Genomic DNA, 17,909 nt, shown 5'->3' with positions numbered 1-17,909 from the left:
GTCAAGATATCAGTAGCATTATACAATGACTCGATACACTCATCTACAAAATTCATTCCAAACGAGCTGACATTTAACCAATCTAATGAGCGAAGTGAAGTTCAAATACTAGAAAATGCAAAAAAATTGTTTAAAGAAGCAAAACATAATTTAGATAAAGCTACGAAAAGACAAACAGCTAGAAACGAAACTAAGATAAACCCTCCAAATATCGTTGAAAATCAAGACGTTTTTGTAATACCCAACATACGAACAAAAACCCAGGCAAGAGCAATCAAAACAAAAGCATGTCAAATAAAAGAACGAACTTTTGAAAATGTAAGAGGCATCAAAAGACATAAGGGAAAAATTAAACGAATTAAAACAAACTACGAATGAAATAACGAATAGTATTAGGTGATCCTCTAATATTTTTGTCAACAAAAATTTATAAAAAAGATAAATCAGTAAAAATCTTTCATTACTAAGTAAAATTAGTACCAACTGTTAAGGTCTTTGCTAAGATAGGAAATAAGTAGAAATAAGATCGAACTATTATAACGTATTTGAAAAAAAAAGAGAAAGAGAAAAACTTCTAATTGTGAATGCATGCAACGAGCCGAGGACGTCTCTTCTCTACCCCCCAGAGTAATTACGTATGCGTAACCCTGCATTCCGCGTAACCCTGTAACCGCATTCTACATCACCATCACCAACGACATCGGATTTGGGGATCGACATTCGGTTTTGATCGGTATAATAAAGAGGTTATCTCAAACTCACTCCGCTCGACTTTCAATTATATATATATATATATATATATATATATATATATATATATATATATATATATATATATATGTATATATATATATATATATATATATATATATATATATATATATATATATATATATATATATATATATATATATATATATATATACATATATATATATATATATATACATATATATACATATATATATATATATATATATATATATATATATATATATATATATATATATATATATATATATATATATATATATTTATATAAAAATATATATATACTAGCTGACCCGACAAACTTAGCTATTCAAAACAAAATTAAATATTTTATTATTGATATGTTACTTGGGATAGTTGTATCGTGCCCGTATCCCCTCAGTGGTTTCCAAGCTGTATCGTGCCCGTATCCCCTCAGTGGTTTTCCAAGCCACTTCAATGTTGGAACTTAAGATTTCTAACAAATGCTGATGGCTGCACGGGAGATTTCAAGTCTGGAAAGCCAGTTCAAAACACAAAGTTTTGTATTCAAAATCATAACACTAATTTTCAATTTTAGTATACGCCACTTCAATCTGTAATTTTGGTGGGCAGTCACCACTATGGGATAGAAGGAAATGCAATACGTCAAAATGTTCAGTGAGTGATGTTTTCTAAATCATCCCAACGAATACAGTATGGAAACCATCAAATGAACAAAACCATGAATACTTTTATTTTTTTAATGAATTTAATGATTGCTATTTGCACGATAAAACACAAATGTTTAAAATTGGAAAACAAACCATCAATCATTGAACATTTTGACGTATTGCATTTCCTTCTATCCCATAATGGGATATAGAGAGAGAGAAAGACAGAGAGAGAGCGAGAGAGAGAAAGACAGAAAGAGCGCGAGAGAGAAAGACAGAGAGAGATAGCGAGAGAGAAAGACAGAGAGAGTGAAAGAGACTGACAGAGAGAGCGAGAGAGATAGAGAGATATAGAGAGAGAGAAAGAGATAAAGGGAAAAAGAGAGAAAGAGAGAGAGAGAGAGAGAGAGAGAGAGAGAGAGAGGGAGGGAGAGAGAGCGAGAGAGAGAGTAACACATATAGTTGAAGAAATGTTCATTTTTGTTTTATTTTACGCACTTTTTCTTACACGAATTACAAATTACCTAGGAAAGGTTGAAGTTATTAGAGCAGAAAATTATTGTAAAAAGCTCATTGTAGTATCAAATCAACCAAATTTGTTACGTATTAATAGACTGAGGGTTAGGTTGCTCATTGTCCCGAGATGTACCATTGACAGGGTCGTTGTTTTTGGAGGCCATGAAATTTACTGCTTTTATCAAAACTTGTCTTTTGACAAAATTGGTCGTAGTGGTACTTATATCAGCAGTTACGCCAAACTTGCACTTTATGTAACCGTATAGATTTGCTCCGTTTAAAAAAAGAGCTATTAGCACCAGCAGCTGTATAAAGAAAAGATGAAAGTTTTGAATGCAATTAGTTTTAACAAAAAATATGAATTTAAATGATCTTAGAATTAAGTACAAGTACAATTAACACAATGTGATAGAGTAAATGAGACAGCAAATTTTTCTTATTGTGGCATATTGACACCTATCGCCTACCAGTCGATGAAAATTAACCACTGTTTTGGTAATATTGACCAATAAATCTATCTACTCGAATTGGTACCGCGTACGCATTTCACGTACCGGTCGATAAAATAATATCGGCCAATATAAAAACAACCGATTGAGTAGTTTCGCCACCTGTTACATTGGGTTTGTTTACATATGACCACACCAGTTAGCACCATAAAGCGATTCAAAAATGTGTTTCACGTTGAAATGTCTTACAATTTTATACAGTACAACACAATACAATTTTAATTTTACAAATTTCGTCGGCGTTCTGTGTTGTTCTTCATCGCAGTAACATGCGTACATTCACAGCTTGAAATTTTGCGGGTTTCAATCCAGATTCAACAAATATATGTTTTCATATGAACCAAGTGGAGCCACTCGAAGTTGCTAGTCAACAGCAAGTGCCGTGGAAGCCGATTTGTTTGAATAGTCAGAGCCGTTTGCGGCCATTCTGAGCCGTCTTGAACCGTCCGGAAACTAGTCTGCTGCCGGAGCTGGCGTCGGACGGCTGCAGATAGCTCCGACAATTCCGGCTATCGACTAGCGGCTCCGGACTGCTACGGACGGTTATATGTGGTTACTGACGACTCCAGATGGTTCCGGGTGGTTTCGACGATTTTGATGGCTCAGGTTGCCGATCAGGGACTCCGAAGCCTGGACGTTTCCGAGCTTGGTGTAAAACCTTTCCGGGCCGTATTCGATGATGGTGAAATCATTCTTCAAACGCTTTTGGATTTAACTTCACTAGGTAGCAGTCCAGGTAGATTAAAATGATTACGATAAAAAAAATCAGGGCCTGTCTCGTCGCACTGTCGTCAACTCGTACGAATTAAGAACATGTACCCCATGCGTTCAAGCCCCGAATGGGAGCATGGTCTCCCAAACGTATATAAGAAGAAAAAGAATATGTACTTCTTCTTCTATTTGATCTAACATCCTGCGTGGGCATGACTGCCTATACAGGATTTCTAGACTTATTCAGTACCACGCAGCCGGATATTCAATCGTTACTACGGGGGGAAGCTGCACTAAAGCTTTTTTTGATTCCACGACAGGCATGTTGTTAAACCGTGTAAGTTAACGGCTGAACCACAGAACTTCCTGTTCTTTATTTCAAGGCCATAATTTATTTACTTAACGATGAAATGAAAAAGAAAAATATTTCGTCTATTATTCAATTATTAACCCTTTATGTTAAGCATCAGAGTTCCGTGGTACACGCATGACATAACATACCCGTCGTGGTTTTAAATCTAAATATGATATTCCGGCTGGGTGGTACTTAATAAGTTTTGAAAGCCTGTATAGGCCAACACGTCCACGTAGGAAGTTACAACAAGTAGAAATAATAAATTATCATAATAACCCATTTTCGTAATAAGTTGTTTCAATTCATTTAATTAATTATTTAGCATAATATCATTTGTTTGTGTATATTTAGTATAAGGGGCGATTTTTTCTAATATTTATTTTAAACTCATATGAAATATCTTAATGCTTTGTTTTATATACATTAAATATTACAATACATGATTATTACTCCAAATCACAGTCGGATTCACGTAGAATGTGCACTCTACACTGTTTTCAACTGCCTTGAAGCAAGTGAAAATTATACCAATCGATATACAGTCTTTTCCCGAATTACGCGAATAATGCGTTCCGGATACATTCGCGTCACTCTGATTTTCTCGGAAGTCGAATATCACGTTTTACAGCCAAAATATACTCGAATAATAATTAGTTTTGATTAATTTAGTTCATTTATGTTATTTATTAATTATTTCATGCAATTGGTGTAGAAAATTCGGTTATTTGGTGATTTATAACTTTTGAAAAAAAAAGAAAGCAAATTATTTTTTATTTGACAATTGATGGAGAAAATTGTACTGATTGAACATCTGAACTGTCAAAAATATAAGTTCGCGTAATTCGAATTCGCGTTACTTTGAGTGTCGCGTAACTCGGGGAAAGACCGTAGCCAATATTATTGTTTATTTGTTAGTATTAAATTAGTTTTAAGTCTATTATATTTAGCCTTGATGGCGGATATTGTATTAAATAAATGAAATGAAATGAAATGAAATATATACCGTTCGCAATACAAATTACCAACTTTTCTAACGACTGCTCGACTTTTTACCCACTATTGCTAAGGCATCTATTACAGTTGCTTCCACCGTTTTACCGGTTGACAAATTTGCCGCTTGGCGATACCAATCCGCCATATTTGTTATTATTTTGATCGATATATTTATCGAATGGTAGTTAACGTCGTTGGCGATAGGTGTCAATATACGATTCGTATTTTGTTCCGTTAGTATCTTGCTACTGAAGCCAACTAATATTAATCGTGTCTTTCCTAAAAAGCAGGAATTCGTATCAATATGTATACCAAAAATACTCAATTTGTTTGTACCCATGATGTTATTGTGAGCGCAAGGGTACATTCACAAAAAGGAAGGGTAACCAAATTCACAAATTTCCTTTTTAAAAACTGCGTCAAAATGTTTTCGTGACACACCGTGAGCACGAACTGTTTTGACGACCCGTGAAGCAATGCGAGGGTTTTTGGAGATCTCTCGCTCTAGTTATGTAGTTGTCTCGCTTCCACGTAGAACAGTATTTGCCAGCCAAGCTTTCAACCTCCCCTCCACTGTACTTCTTCCTACCCCTCGCCAATGGTCGTATGACGCCTCGCATAATACCTTTAATTGTGTAAGTGTGCAAGGCTGGCTTTACAGGGTTTTCTACGACGTGGTGAAGTGAAAAATAAAGGATGTAAGTGGTTGCAAGCCGTGGATGTGCAGCACAATTCGTCCTTCCTTCATTTGAACCACCGCGCGCGCAGTATGCTGGTATTAGAAACGAACCACACTAGAGCACGGGTAAGTTTTATCCGACTATAATCGTAATCATGTAGCATTCTTTTGATAAACCATGGGATTTTGAATGATAAGGTGGATAGGTAAAGCTTTTCACTTTGGTGCTAATCGTGTTGTTTCCTTTTTTGCAGCCGATTGTCCTCTGTCCAGGAACATGGTCGATGAAGGTAAATCGCCAACGTCTGAATCGTCCAGGATTGGGACGCACGATGAGGCAGGTTCAAAGAGATAACTTAATAGCTGCTCAGAGATGACTCGGAACTTATCAGAAACGGCACAAAACGAAATGCACCAACATGTCATCAATATAACTTCAATTCCAGAATTGATCGGTTTGCGCATCGACAAGGTCACAGGTAGGTAAATCAATTCACTCACAAGCATATATGTACAACTATCAATAAAGAGACTCCCCCCCCCCCCCCCTCACAAACAGGAGCGACGGAACGGCGTGCGCAAGTCAAAGAGGTGCTAGAATAGTGTGCTAGGGATGCTACAATCTTTCATGAAGGTGATACACTGTACAGGCTAATTGTCTGTTTGTGAGTCATAAATATTACCTTCATTTTTACTAGACTTTTACCCATTTTATATGCGCATTGTTGTTAAAATATGTAAACGAAAAGGAGATAACAATTTAAGCTTATCTAAAAGCCTTAAAATACACGCGTACTTAAAACCAATAGAAAGTTCGTTAGTGTCGACCCAGTTAGAGGTGAACAATGGACCTTGGACATTTTTTGAGTGTGAATTCGTTTCATCCTGCTTCTTTTCGATATGCGTTAAATATTTCAATCCACCACACTATTAAAATTCGCATGCTTTCTCGCTTCACTCGTTTAACTCGTTTTGTTTAGTACAAAACCATTTTTGTGTATGTTTCTCTGGGATCTAAGCACTTTTTACATTTGATGGTAAAAATTCAAATATGATATTGTATGGCCATGACCATAGCACTTTATGTGTTTAAATAGCATGTGCCAGACCGATAAGTTGATCTGTTTTGTTGGTATGATACTGTCAACCGTATTGAAAATTTCAAAGCGAGACTTATAACTGAGTGATAGAGACAAATACATGAAATACAGTCTGAACTTGGATTTCCTGCCAACTATTATGTGTATATTTTCAATAAAGAGAAATTAAAACTCAGAAGTTCTTAAAGTTAACACCTTTAATCCCAACACCCGAAATAGAGCAGAGTCCCCGGATTTCCAAGCGAAACACCCGCTTCCGACTGCATAGGCTTTCCAATCTTTGGATCAGAAGCAACTAGCGGGAAGGACTGGATAGTAGGCAAAGTATCATATCATCGAAAGTATCATAGTAGTATCATACTCTGTCCAAAAGTGCGCTGTTTGTTTCTCCTCCGCTACGACCCTACGAATGTTGCTAAGGACCAATCCTTCGCGTGGCTTGCCGGAGAAGCTCGGTTCTTAACACAATAAGATTTTTGTTAATTTTTCAAAACTCGGTTTTCCATACAAACGCATTTTTTTAATTGAACTGTCAGCCACCTATCGAGCGCACAACTACAAAGTATGCCGACTAAAAAGCGTTCAACTATTGAATTGTACAAGGATACAAGTATAGATTCATACTATTGCATGACAAAGATTCTCCGAGCTCTGCTCCATTTGCCATTGCCATGGCAAACCGGTGACTTTATTAACACTCTAAGCGCTAGCATCTGCACTGGCTTTCTGTGGAGAGTACAATACAAGTTAAAAGAGCAGATAGAGCATTTCGTTGGCCTACGATCGTTCACTCTTTTTCTGATCCTCAGAGACAATCGCCCAGAGTGATAATTTATTAGTTTATTTACTTCGTATCCCAACCAGTGAGATCATACTGTACATGAAAATGTAGTGCATACTTTGTAAGGTTGGTTAATCTTCAAGGGACCTGTAGTTTAGAAAGATTTGAAATTATAGAAAAAAATCAAAGCGATGGTACGGCGTGTCTGAGCAACAACCATTAAAAAACTGTAATTCAAAAATTAGCCATACAGCCTATGGGCAACCAAATTGTACATACACTTTAAATAAATTTACCTAAGGAAGACAATCATGTACAGCGCCTACCACTACTCTATGGATAGTCGTTTTTCGCGATTTGTAGAAAATCCGTAAGAGAAAGATAAAAACAGTAAATGTATAAGATGTGCAGAATACTATTTCACATCTTCGTATATTTTTGACCCGTTGTTCACAAAATTGATAAGGTTCTCATGGCAATTTCGAGATAATTTTTTAAATACTTTTTACATACTTTGGTTTGCATTTTCAAAACAATCATAACGGGTAAACAATATTTTTTTTAGATTTTTTTTTATATTTTTAAAAATTATATTTGAATAATTATTCTTATATTGATTGATTGATAATGGAGACGGCCGAAGACGTTCTTTCTGAATAAAAAAATATTACTATACAACTCATAAAACCTTAAAAATAGTAATAAAACTATTGTCGCTGACGACAATTTAGGCTTAAAAAAACAAAGCGTTGCTAGGTCAATAAATGCTGACTAGCTATGTTATGCAACGCGCCAGCGATGCGCGCTGGTTTAACGATTAAATGGAAAAATAGGCTAAGAAGAATAGATTAAGAAGAATATGCTGATCGACGACGGTCAGCATTTTTAGAGTATAAAATCAATTGAATAAATTAATGAAGCCATTACTTGCCAAGAACCAGTTGGTGCGTTCATTATTGTGCTTAAGTCGGCGTGTACTGTGCCTGTCTTAAGCTGCTGCTCCGAAAGACACTTTCGTGTGCGCGACAAATGGTGGCTCCAGAGAGGACGCATCAACCAATGGTTCGGAAAGTAGTCAAATAAATCGGGAAATAAAAACCCGAAGTAGTAACAAGCCCGTAGAGGCGTGAATAGACCCCACAGCAACCCAAGCAGGGTTGTGATAGTGAAACAACGGCGACGGACGACGATCCGGCGTAGCCGATCTACGACAGCCAGCCCAGGAAGAAGGGCCACGCACCAGTTGCTCGACGAAGCAAAACCCGAGAAGCGCCTCGGCGGTGAGTGAGTGCAAAAGAACTGTAAGTGCAACGACACAACAGTGAATAGAACGCGGTCATTACCGCTAGTGAAGTGACGCAATCGAAAGTGAACTCGATACTGCCAACGTATAAGGCAAATGCTGAACTAGTGAAAAGGTGACCAATACGCGTACGCCGCGAGCTCGACGAAGCAAAACCCGAGAAGCGCCTCGGCGGTGAGTGAGTGCAAAAGAACTGTAAGTGCAACGACACAACAGTGAATAGAACGCGGTCATTACCGTTAGTGAAGTGACGCAATCGAAAGTGAACTCGATACTGCCAACGTATAAGGCAAATGCTGAACTAGTGAAAAAGGTGACCAATACGTGTACGTCGCGAGCTTCGAAAGGTGCATCCGTTCTCGCAACGCAACATGAAACCGTCAGTTTAGCGCCAGTTGAAAAAAAAAAAAAAAAAAAAAAAACAAACAGTTATCGTAAAACGCGTGCGTCGCAAGTATCGGACGTTAACTCCGACGAAACGTATAACGAAACACGTGTGCCGCGAGCTAAATATTGCATAAGGCATCCGACGCAGTGCAACGTAGGAAGAGCAAATTGAAGAAATTAATTGTGACGAGTGTATCCATCGTGTGTATGACCGTCGTGTGTATGACCGCCGACCCACGGCTAAGAAAACATCGTTCCGGTTGAGGCAACCATCGTTCTCGGTTTGAGGGCAACCGGCACGTAATACAGAAGACGTCGTATTGTAATCCTGAGAAGACCAACAAGCAGCAGTGAAGACATCACTCCCGATCCAGCCGTCCCTGACCAGCCGAATAGGAGTTGACCCTGCTGAAGCGGATCTGAACCACGGTGAGTTCAAGATGGAATACGATTTTAAAAAAAATCCGAATGGGCACTGCAAATTATGCACGAACCCAGATGAGATAGGGAAATTGATAACTTGTATTGATTGCGACAGGTGGTTTCACTTGTCATGCTTAGACATAAAATCACCTGTTAAAGATTTTTTATGCAAAAAATGTAAAGATAAGGAAGTTGAACGGCAGGAATATAGGTCAGCACTAATGCAAACGCAAAAACTGCTGAAAGAAAAAATGACAATTGAAGAAGAAAAAGAAAAAGAAAAAGTAAGAATAGAAGAAGAGCTAAAACGGCTACAAGAAGAGATACAAAACAAAAAATCAGAAGATGTCAATGAAAAACCAATGACAAGTTTAGACGTAAAACTGTTAACTCAGAGTTTAGACAAAATGGTTCAATCGTTGTGTTCTAAGGACTCGAAAGTAACACTTTCAAAGCTTCCAGATTTCGATGGAAGCTATAAATGCTGGCCTCAATTTAAACAAGCCTACGAAGAAACTTCCCGAGCTTGTAATTTTTCAAATTTAGAAAACATGAATAGGCTGCAAAAGCATCTGAAGGGCGAAGCATTTCGTGCGGTTAGTGGGTTAATGCTTAACCCAGAAAACGTTCCGCTTGTATTAAACAGGCTCGACAAAATGTTTGGAAATGCTGAAAGCATTTACAAGTCTTTACTGTTAGAATTACTAGTAGTAAAGCACATAACGATAGATAATCCCTCAGCATTCTTAGAATTTTCCAACGCTTTGCGCAATCTTATTGACAACATGGTGTTGTTGAAGCAAGAAGGTTTTTTGAATGACCAGAGGCTGCTAAACGATTTGACATCAAGATTTTCAACCGAACTTCGGAACGAATGGTTGAAACACACAATAAGTAGGAAACAAGATAATAAGAATCTCACGCTAAAAGACCTAGCAGAATGGCTGAAACCCTCTGAAGAACTGGCCATTATACTGGCCGCGAACGAAGGAGTAGCCAAACAAGAAAGGTCGAACCGTCAAAACATGCAGCATCGTCTTAAAGGGCCTGAAAAGCAAACGATATGTCTAATTTGTGGATTTCCTCATGAAACCACTCGTTGCCGACAATTGAACGGTAAGATGCCCGATGAAAAATTATCTCTTTTCATTCGGCATAGAATTTGCACCAATTGCTGCAAGTACAGCAACCATAACGCCCAAAACTGTCGTCTACCACCACAATGTAGTGTGTACGGGTGCGGCAAAAGGCATCATAGTATGTTTCATAAAAGAAATCTGGTAGAAGGGCAACCTACAAACAAAATAAATTGCCATCAGGAAAAGAATAATCTGTTCTATCAGATCGTGCCCATCACTTTGCACCATAATGATAGAAAATTCGAAACTTATGCATTCATGGATCCTGGCTCTTCAACTAGCCTCATTTTGGAAAGTGTCCGAAAAGAACTAAACGTTCACGGACCAAAAAGACCGCTAACTCTCTCCTGGACGGACGGAAGCATTCAAAAAGAGACAGAAAGTAGGATAGTTCCCATAACAGTAGAGGGAGCTAACAAAAGAAAATTTCAAGTAAAAGGTCTCAGAAGTGTAAGGGAACTTAACCTTCCCGTTCAAACCATAGATGCTCCGTGTTTGCAAAGAAATTTTAAACATTTGAAAGGCATTAGTATCTCTAGCTATGCAGATGCGAGGCCTACCGTGCTACTAGGCCTTCCTCATTCGTATCTTTGCCATGGTGCAAAATATCGAGAAGGTAGACCAAACGAACCAATTGCCCATGAAACGAGGCTTGGTTGGGTCATTTTTGGGGGAACGAATACGCCAAATGTCACAGAGAACTCATTTGTGATGACAGAGACGTACGAAGAAGAAAACAAGAACATGATGCAAATCTTGCGTGGTTTCTTTTCTACAGAGGAATTTGGAGTTAAACCTACTCCAACCCGTGCCTCTGAAGAAGACAAAAGAGCGTTAAAAATTATGAAAGACACGCTTAAAAATACTGGCGACGGATACGAAATTGGTTTAGTATGGAAAACCGACAATCCTAAATTGCCAGACAGTTACGGACAAGCGCTTACGCGCTTAAAAAGTCAAGAGAAGGCAATGGAAAGGGATCCAAACTTAAAATTATGGTATCATAAAGAAATAAACGCATACGTTGAAAAGGGATATGCACGTAAGGCGACACCAATGGAACTGCTGCAATTAAACGGAAAAATAAACTACATTCCCCACTTTTCCGTGATAAACCATAATAAACCCATTCCCAAACCACGTTTAGTATTCGACGCGGCTGCAAAAAATCAAAATATATCCCTTAATTCTCAACTTCTTTCCGGTCCAGATCTTACTGCGTCCCTGTTCGGAGTGCTACTCCGCTTCAGGGAACACAAAATAGGCTGTTCAGGAGATATCAAGGAAATGTATCACCAGGTAAAGGTGAGACGGGAAGATCAAGACGCTCAAAGATTTCTATTTCGAGAATCGCCTTCTGACGTTCCTCAAGTTTACGTTATGCAAGTGATGACATTTGGGGCAACTTGCTCACCAACTTGTGCTCAGTTTGTGAAGAACGAGAACGCACTGCGTTACAAAAATATTTATCCCCAGGCAGTAAAAGCGATTATTGAAAACCACTACGTAGATGACTACTTAGATAGTTATCCAGATATTGATACAGCCGTGAATACTATCTCGGAGGTGTGTAAAATACATGATGATGCTAAATTCTTTATGAGAAACTTCTTTTCCAACTCAAAAGAAGTGGAGAAAGGCATTCCAACCAACAGGTTACCCGAGAAAAGTGTACTTGGCATAGAGGAGAAAAATCAAAACTTCGATAAAGTGTTGGGATTGGTTTGGGACAAAGAGTCTGACGTCTTTGCCTACAAGTTTAAAAGGGCAGATATTAAAACACTAACGAAACGTCAGATGTTCTCATATATAATGAAAATCTACGATCCTCTAGGCCATCTTGCCAACATTACTGTTGAAGGTAAGATTTTGATGCAAGATCTTTGGAAAACTAAACTAGACTGGGATGACGAAGTCACACAGTCCATAAAGGAAAAATGGGAAAACTGGATAAGCCGAATCGAAAACTCGATCAACATATCCATACCTAGATGTTTTTCGATTGAAAATAACGTAAAGATCAGGGAGCTCCATACTTTCGTAGACGCGTCAGAAAAAGCCTTTGCCGCAGTTACGTATCTTAGGACAGTCCACGACTTAGGCATCGACATAAGTATCGTGGCCGCAAAATCAAGAGTCGCTCCTACCAAACCACTGTCGATCCCTAGGCTTGAATTGCAAGGGGCAGTGCTAGGCACTCGCCTAAACGAATCAATCAAGAGGGAATTGCGGTTAAGGGTTCAAACAGAATTCTTTTGGACCGATTCAAAAACAGTTCTAGCTTGGCTTAACTCAGAACCTAGAACATATAATCAGTTCGTAGCCCTGAGAATCGGAGAAATTTTGGAGTTCAACTCTCCGAAGCAGTGGAACTGGGTAGCATCTGCAGAAAACCCTGCTGACGAAGCTACAAAAACTTGTAAGAAAAAGTCAATATGGTTAAATGGTCCCGACTTTCTCAAAAATTTAGAAATAAAAATACTAACACCAGACATTCCGGACACATTTAAAGACCGGAAAAGGGTAAACACTTCGAGAACAGTGGAAAGAATAGATTATGACGCCATTTCCGTCGAATGGTGTTCCAACTGGCACCGTCTAAAACGATCGGTAGCGTACGCACTAAAGTACTTGGATTGGTTAAAAAGTAAGGCTAAATCTCTGTCATTTTCGACAGCAATCGATAAAGCTACCCTTGACTGAGCTGAGTGCCACTTAATAAAAAAGGCTCAATGGGAAAGCTTTCAAACGGAGATGATACAACTCTCATTGAAGAACCCGATTAATGGCAGCAGTAAAATTAGGTGCCTGTGCCCTATGTTGGACCAAGATGGGATCATGCGTTCTAGAGGAAGACTTGAACACGTTAAATTTCTTCAATTTAACGCACGTAGCCCTATTGTCCTACCAAAAGGGCATCACATTACAAACCTTATCCTGCAACATTATCATGAGAGGTACTACCACCAGAAGAGCGAATCAGTGATGGCTGCAGTTCGTCAAAAATTCTGGGTGATAGATCTCAGAAGCAGTCTTAAGCACGTAATAAACAAATGTCAATACTGCAAAAACGCACGAGCTAAACCAATCCCACCAATAATGGCACCACTGCCAACATGTAGAACAGCAGTGTTTAAAAAACCATTTACGCATTGTGGAGTAGATTACTTCGGCCCCCTATTCGTTACGATAGGCAGACGGTCAGAAAAAAGGTGGGGTGTTATATTTACGTGTTTAACCACAAGAGCAATCCATATAGAAATAGCCATTGATCTAACGGCAAGCACCTTTATTGTTTGCTTAAAAAATTTGCAATACAGAAGAGGAAAGGTATCTTTCCTATACAGCGATAATGGGACCAACTTTGTCGGAGCCGACAATGAGATGAAACAAATAAGATATCGATGTGCCTCAGAAGGCATAGAATGGATCTTTAACCCACCAGGCGCCCCTCATTTTGGAGGTGCGTGGGAGCGAATGGTTGGAGAAATCAAGAGTCTGCTTCCCATGGCTGAGAGTTATAAAGAACACGTTCTCAGATCAATACTAACTGAGATAGAGTTCCTAACAAATAATCGACCATTGACTCACTTAACACTAGAACAAGAAGATGACGAGCCCCTAACTCCAGCTCATTTCTTGCTAGGTTGTTCCGGCGAGGCAGAGCCGAATATCTCAGATATCACCAAAACAGAATTGGTACGGTCCGATTGGAAAAGGGCCCAGGCAATCACACAACAATATTGGCGACGGTGGATAGCTGAGTATCTCCCAAAGCTCTCTATACGAGAAAAGTGGACTCAACCGGCCAAACCATTACAAATAGGCGATATTGTCACGTTTCCCGATGAACAAAGGAAAGGAAAGTGGTTTAAAGGCCGAATCTGCGAGCTGGTAACTGGCGTAGACGGACAAACTCGTTCAGCACGAATCAAAGTAGGTAATAATGTAGTTAATAGGCCAACTGTAAAACTAGCAGTACTCGAGGTAAAACGAGATCAAACATTTCCAAATTGGGGAAAAAGGAAGGAAACAAATCTTAACGTTATAAAAGCTAAAGCAGAAGAACTAGCAAGTCAAATACCATAAAGGAAAAAGCTCAAAATTAGGCCCGTATCATGGAGCTCATCCTTAAAATAACAATATACATAGCCGCTCTGTTTAGAGTCGAATGCTTATCGATCGTACCTATCCCTGAACCAGGAATATACTTTGATCATATTGGGACACTCCTATTGAAAAAAGGAGCATGGGAAACGACATTCCATACGGGGACACGTCCGGCAAATGATACGGATACGTTACAAACGTTGAAAAAACACTTAACCACAGTATTGAACTCCGTTAATAGTACGGACTCCGAACTCTCAGATCTAAAAGTTACAATCCAGCGCGAATGCAACTATGCAATTCAACTAATTCAAGGAATAAGTCACAAAAGGACAAAACGCTCCCGGGGAATATTTGGTATATTAAAAGATTTCATGTTCGGGGGAGACGACATAGACGAGCAATTAGCAGCCTTCAGAGCAGCAGAGGATACAAAAATTACACATGTGTCCGAACGTTTGACCCAAACAAATAAAAAACACAATGAGTTAACAGAAAATCTACGTCACCGAATAGACAAACTCTATGATGGTATAGATGTTCTCAGCAAAGAATTTAAGCATAACAAAAATGACGTTCTAACAAAGTACATACAAGAAACGATCATGCTTACAACCGCTCTAGTACAAGACATGATAAATAAGTATCACGAAATAGATTCAAACCAATTATATTTAGAGGATGAAGAGATGTTAAAACAAACTATACGAAGAAAGATGGCAAGTCATTATAACGTTTTAGAATACTCGGAAATAACCAATAGGAGGATAGAAAATGGTGAAATAGTCTTTTCTATCAAAAACGTAATTGTATCGATAGAAAATTACGAGATGTTTAAAGTCATAGCCATTCCAAACTTTGCTAATTATACGATTTTAGACATACACGAAAATACAATAGCCATCAACGAAACTAGTTACTTATACCCGAAGGAAATTGTTAAACTGAACGAATCGCATTACATATCTTCTGAGAAAATAATACAACGAGAACCAGACTGCATAGCATCAGCATTACTACACACAGAAAGTGGTACCAGATGTAGTTCAAAGGAAATAGGGCCAGAAGTCACTGAATTTATACAACTTACAAATCCAAACAGTATTCTGTTCTTCTCTACCAACCCTGATAAGATATTACTAAAATGTAATAAAACACTCACTACACCAAGCTGCTCAATCGGAATCATAACCTTGTCACTAGACTGTAGCATTTTGACGAGCAAGTTCGAAATACAACCGACGATGCTAATAAAATCTGAGCAAGTTAGAGCATATTTTAAACCCATGTTAAATTTAAGCATATCAAAAGAAGATAAGTCTAACGAAGTAGAATCAGTAACCAGTAACTATGTACTCTTCTCGATAACCATACTAAGTGTTTCTATTACGGTCATCTTGGTTTCCGCGATGTTAATCAAGAAATATCTAAAACAAAATATTGGTCCTCCTCCATGCAGGCCACCCACTTTAAACCTAGAATTGTAACTCCCCTACGAGGATTTACGGGGGGAGGGATGTCGCTGACGACAATTTAGGCTTAAAAAAACAAAGCGTTGCTAGGTCAATAAATGCTGACTAGCTATGTTATGCAACGCGCCAGCGATGCGCGCTGGTTTAACGATTAAATGGAAAAATAGGCTAAGAAGAATAGATTAAGAAGAATATGCTGATCGACGACGGTCAGCATTTTTAGAGTATAAAATCAATTGAATAAATTAATGAAGCCATTACTTGCCAAGAACCAGTTGGTGCGTTCATTATTGTGCTTAAGTCGGCGTGTACTGTGCCTGTCTTAAGCTGCTGCTCCGAAAGACACTTTCGTGTGCGCGACAACTATTTTAAAGTTTTTAAAAATTTCAATAACTGTGTTTTTGTAAAACATTTGTATAATATGTTATTTACATTTTTCAACGATTTTCAAATGCGTTAGTTTGCACAAAAACCTTGAGTCTTTATAGTTATGCTACGACCACAAAACGTTTCGTGTAAAAACGTTTTAAAAATTTTGAAAAAAATATGCACGCATACTATCACGCTCTGATTTCTTCTGCACCTCACGCATAAAAATGTGTTTGCTCCTCCCCCTTTTCGGATTGCTTATAGAAAAGGGGCAGCTTATATATATATATATATATATATATATATATATATATATATATATATATATATATCTATATTATATATATATATATCTATATACATATATATCTATATATTATGTATATAGATATATATATTATATAATATATATATATATTATATAATATATATATATATATTATATAGTTATATATATATAACGCGATCGTTCGTGTGGAAGGTGTCTATGTGTGCGTGAAATCACATTTCCACTTCTTCTGCAAGTGGGTACGAGACGATCCCATACAAAACTGCGGCTCTTTGCGGACTGGGGAGGGGGTTTCGGTTTCAACTTCCCCCACCAGACAAAGCCAAAGTCACTCGAACCTTCCCAAGTAGCAGAGCCGAAGTTGTTGAGAGGATTTCTGTGTGCCAAAGCGAGAGGCCCTGTCTTCTCTCTCTAGATTTTGGACAGCAAACCGCCGCGCGTGTAGAGGTGTGTGCGTGTGACGAAAAATAATGAATGAAAAACGCGAGGAGCGGGGTTTGAAGTATTTCGTTCGTCACAAACACATGCATCTACCAGCGGATTGCGCTAAATCGAATCTACCCATCTTTCTCGATCTACCATGATTTTTCTGCTATCGCGCTCATCCGGGTGTTAGGCATCCTCAGTCTGTCCAGAACATTCCCTGTGGAAGGATGTACTGAAGTGAGGTGCGATTTCTTGTGCGACGTACTTTGCTCATTTACGTTTTGTGCCGTGTTCCTTCTCCCTCAGTTATGGAATGATTTATCCTAGCAAATTGTTGAGGTAAGTTTCTTGCTGTGTGCTTGTGCAGGTACATTCAACTAATGTGTTGGGACCGCGAAAAATAATATCAAATGTTTTGATGTTTCGAAATTGATCGCGTTGATCTCGTGTAGATAGGGCCTAAAAAAGGTGACGTGAAACATTATGAAGTTTCCACCGTTGTAAGGCTTTGCCATCGTAAAAGGAGATATAAAGGAGGAAAACGCTCTCTTTCTTGAACAACTATTACCGCTGAAAAAAGTGACTTTATAAAAGGACAGTCAACGAAAATTTAATCGTTCTTGTTTTTTTTTGTGACTTTATAATTACGAAAGAAAAGAGTGCGGCGGGGCCGCAACATAATGCTTATCGTCTTCAAAGTTACAGGTGTGTGCGATATTTATCAACGACTACCTGCTAGCCTCGTCAACAATCTTCAAAGTGTGCGACGGAACGTTTTCCCGCGTCGATTCTGAATGCGCCCCGCGAGAGTATTTTGAGAATTGCTAAAAGCACTGCAAACCATAAATCTGTTATTACTATTTGTCAAAGTGTATTAAATTTTCCAGAGAATAACAATCCTTTTGTTGGTATATTTTTCGAAACTAACATGAATGTAACCATAA

At 38.3% G+C, this 17,909-nt stretch overlaps 1 protein-coding gene across 1 annotated transcript in view; it reads right to left on the bottom strand.

The window, feature by feature from the left end:
• Window positions 1-1,865: 1,865 nt before the first annotated feature.
• Window positions 1,866-17,909, bottom strand: part of LOC120947497 (uncharacterized Golgi apparatus membrane protein-like protein CG5021) — a 69,586-nt gene continuing 53,542 nt past the window's right edge. Inside the window, exon 5 of the mRNA XM_040362869.2 lies at window positions 1,866-2,224. Within this exon, the coding sequence (XP_040218803.1) occupies window positions 2,003-2,224 (222 nt within the window). The 3' untranslated portion in view covers window positions 1,866-2,002. The remainder of the gene's footprint in view (window positions 2,225-17,909) is intronic.

This window comes from Anopheles coluzzii, chromosome X, assembly GCF_943734685.1.
Source record: "Anopheles coluzzii chromosome X, AcolN3, whole genome shotgun sequence".
Taxonomy (NCBI): domain Eukaryota; kingdom Metazoa; phylum Arthropoda; class Insecta; order Diptera; family Culicidae; genus Anopheles; species Anopheles coluzzii.
The sequence above is the reverse complement of the archived record's forward strand: the minus strand, read 5'-3'. Positions and strand labels throughout refer to the sequence as shown.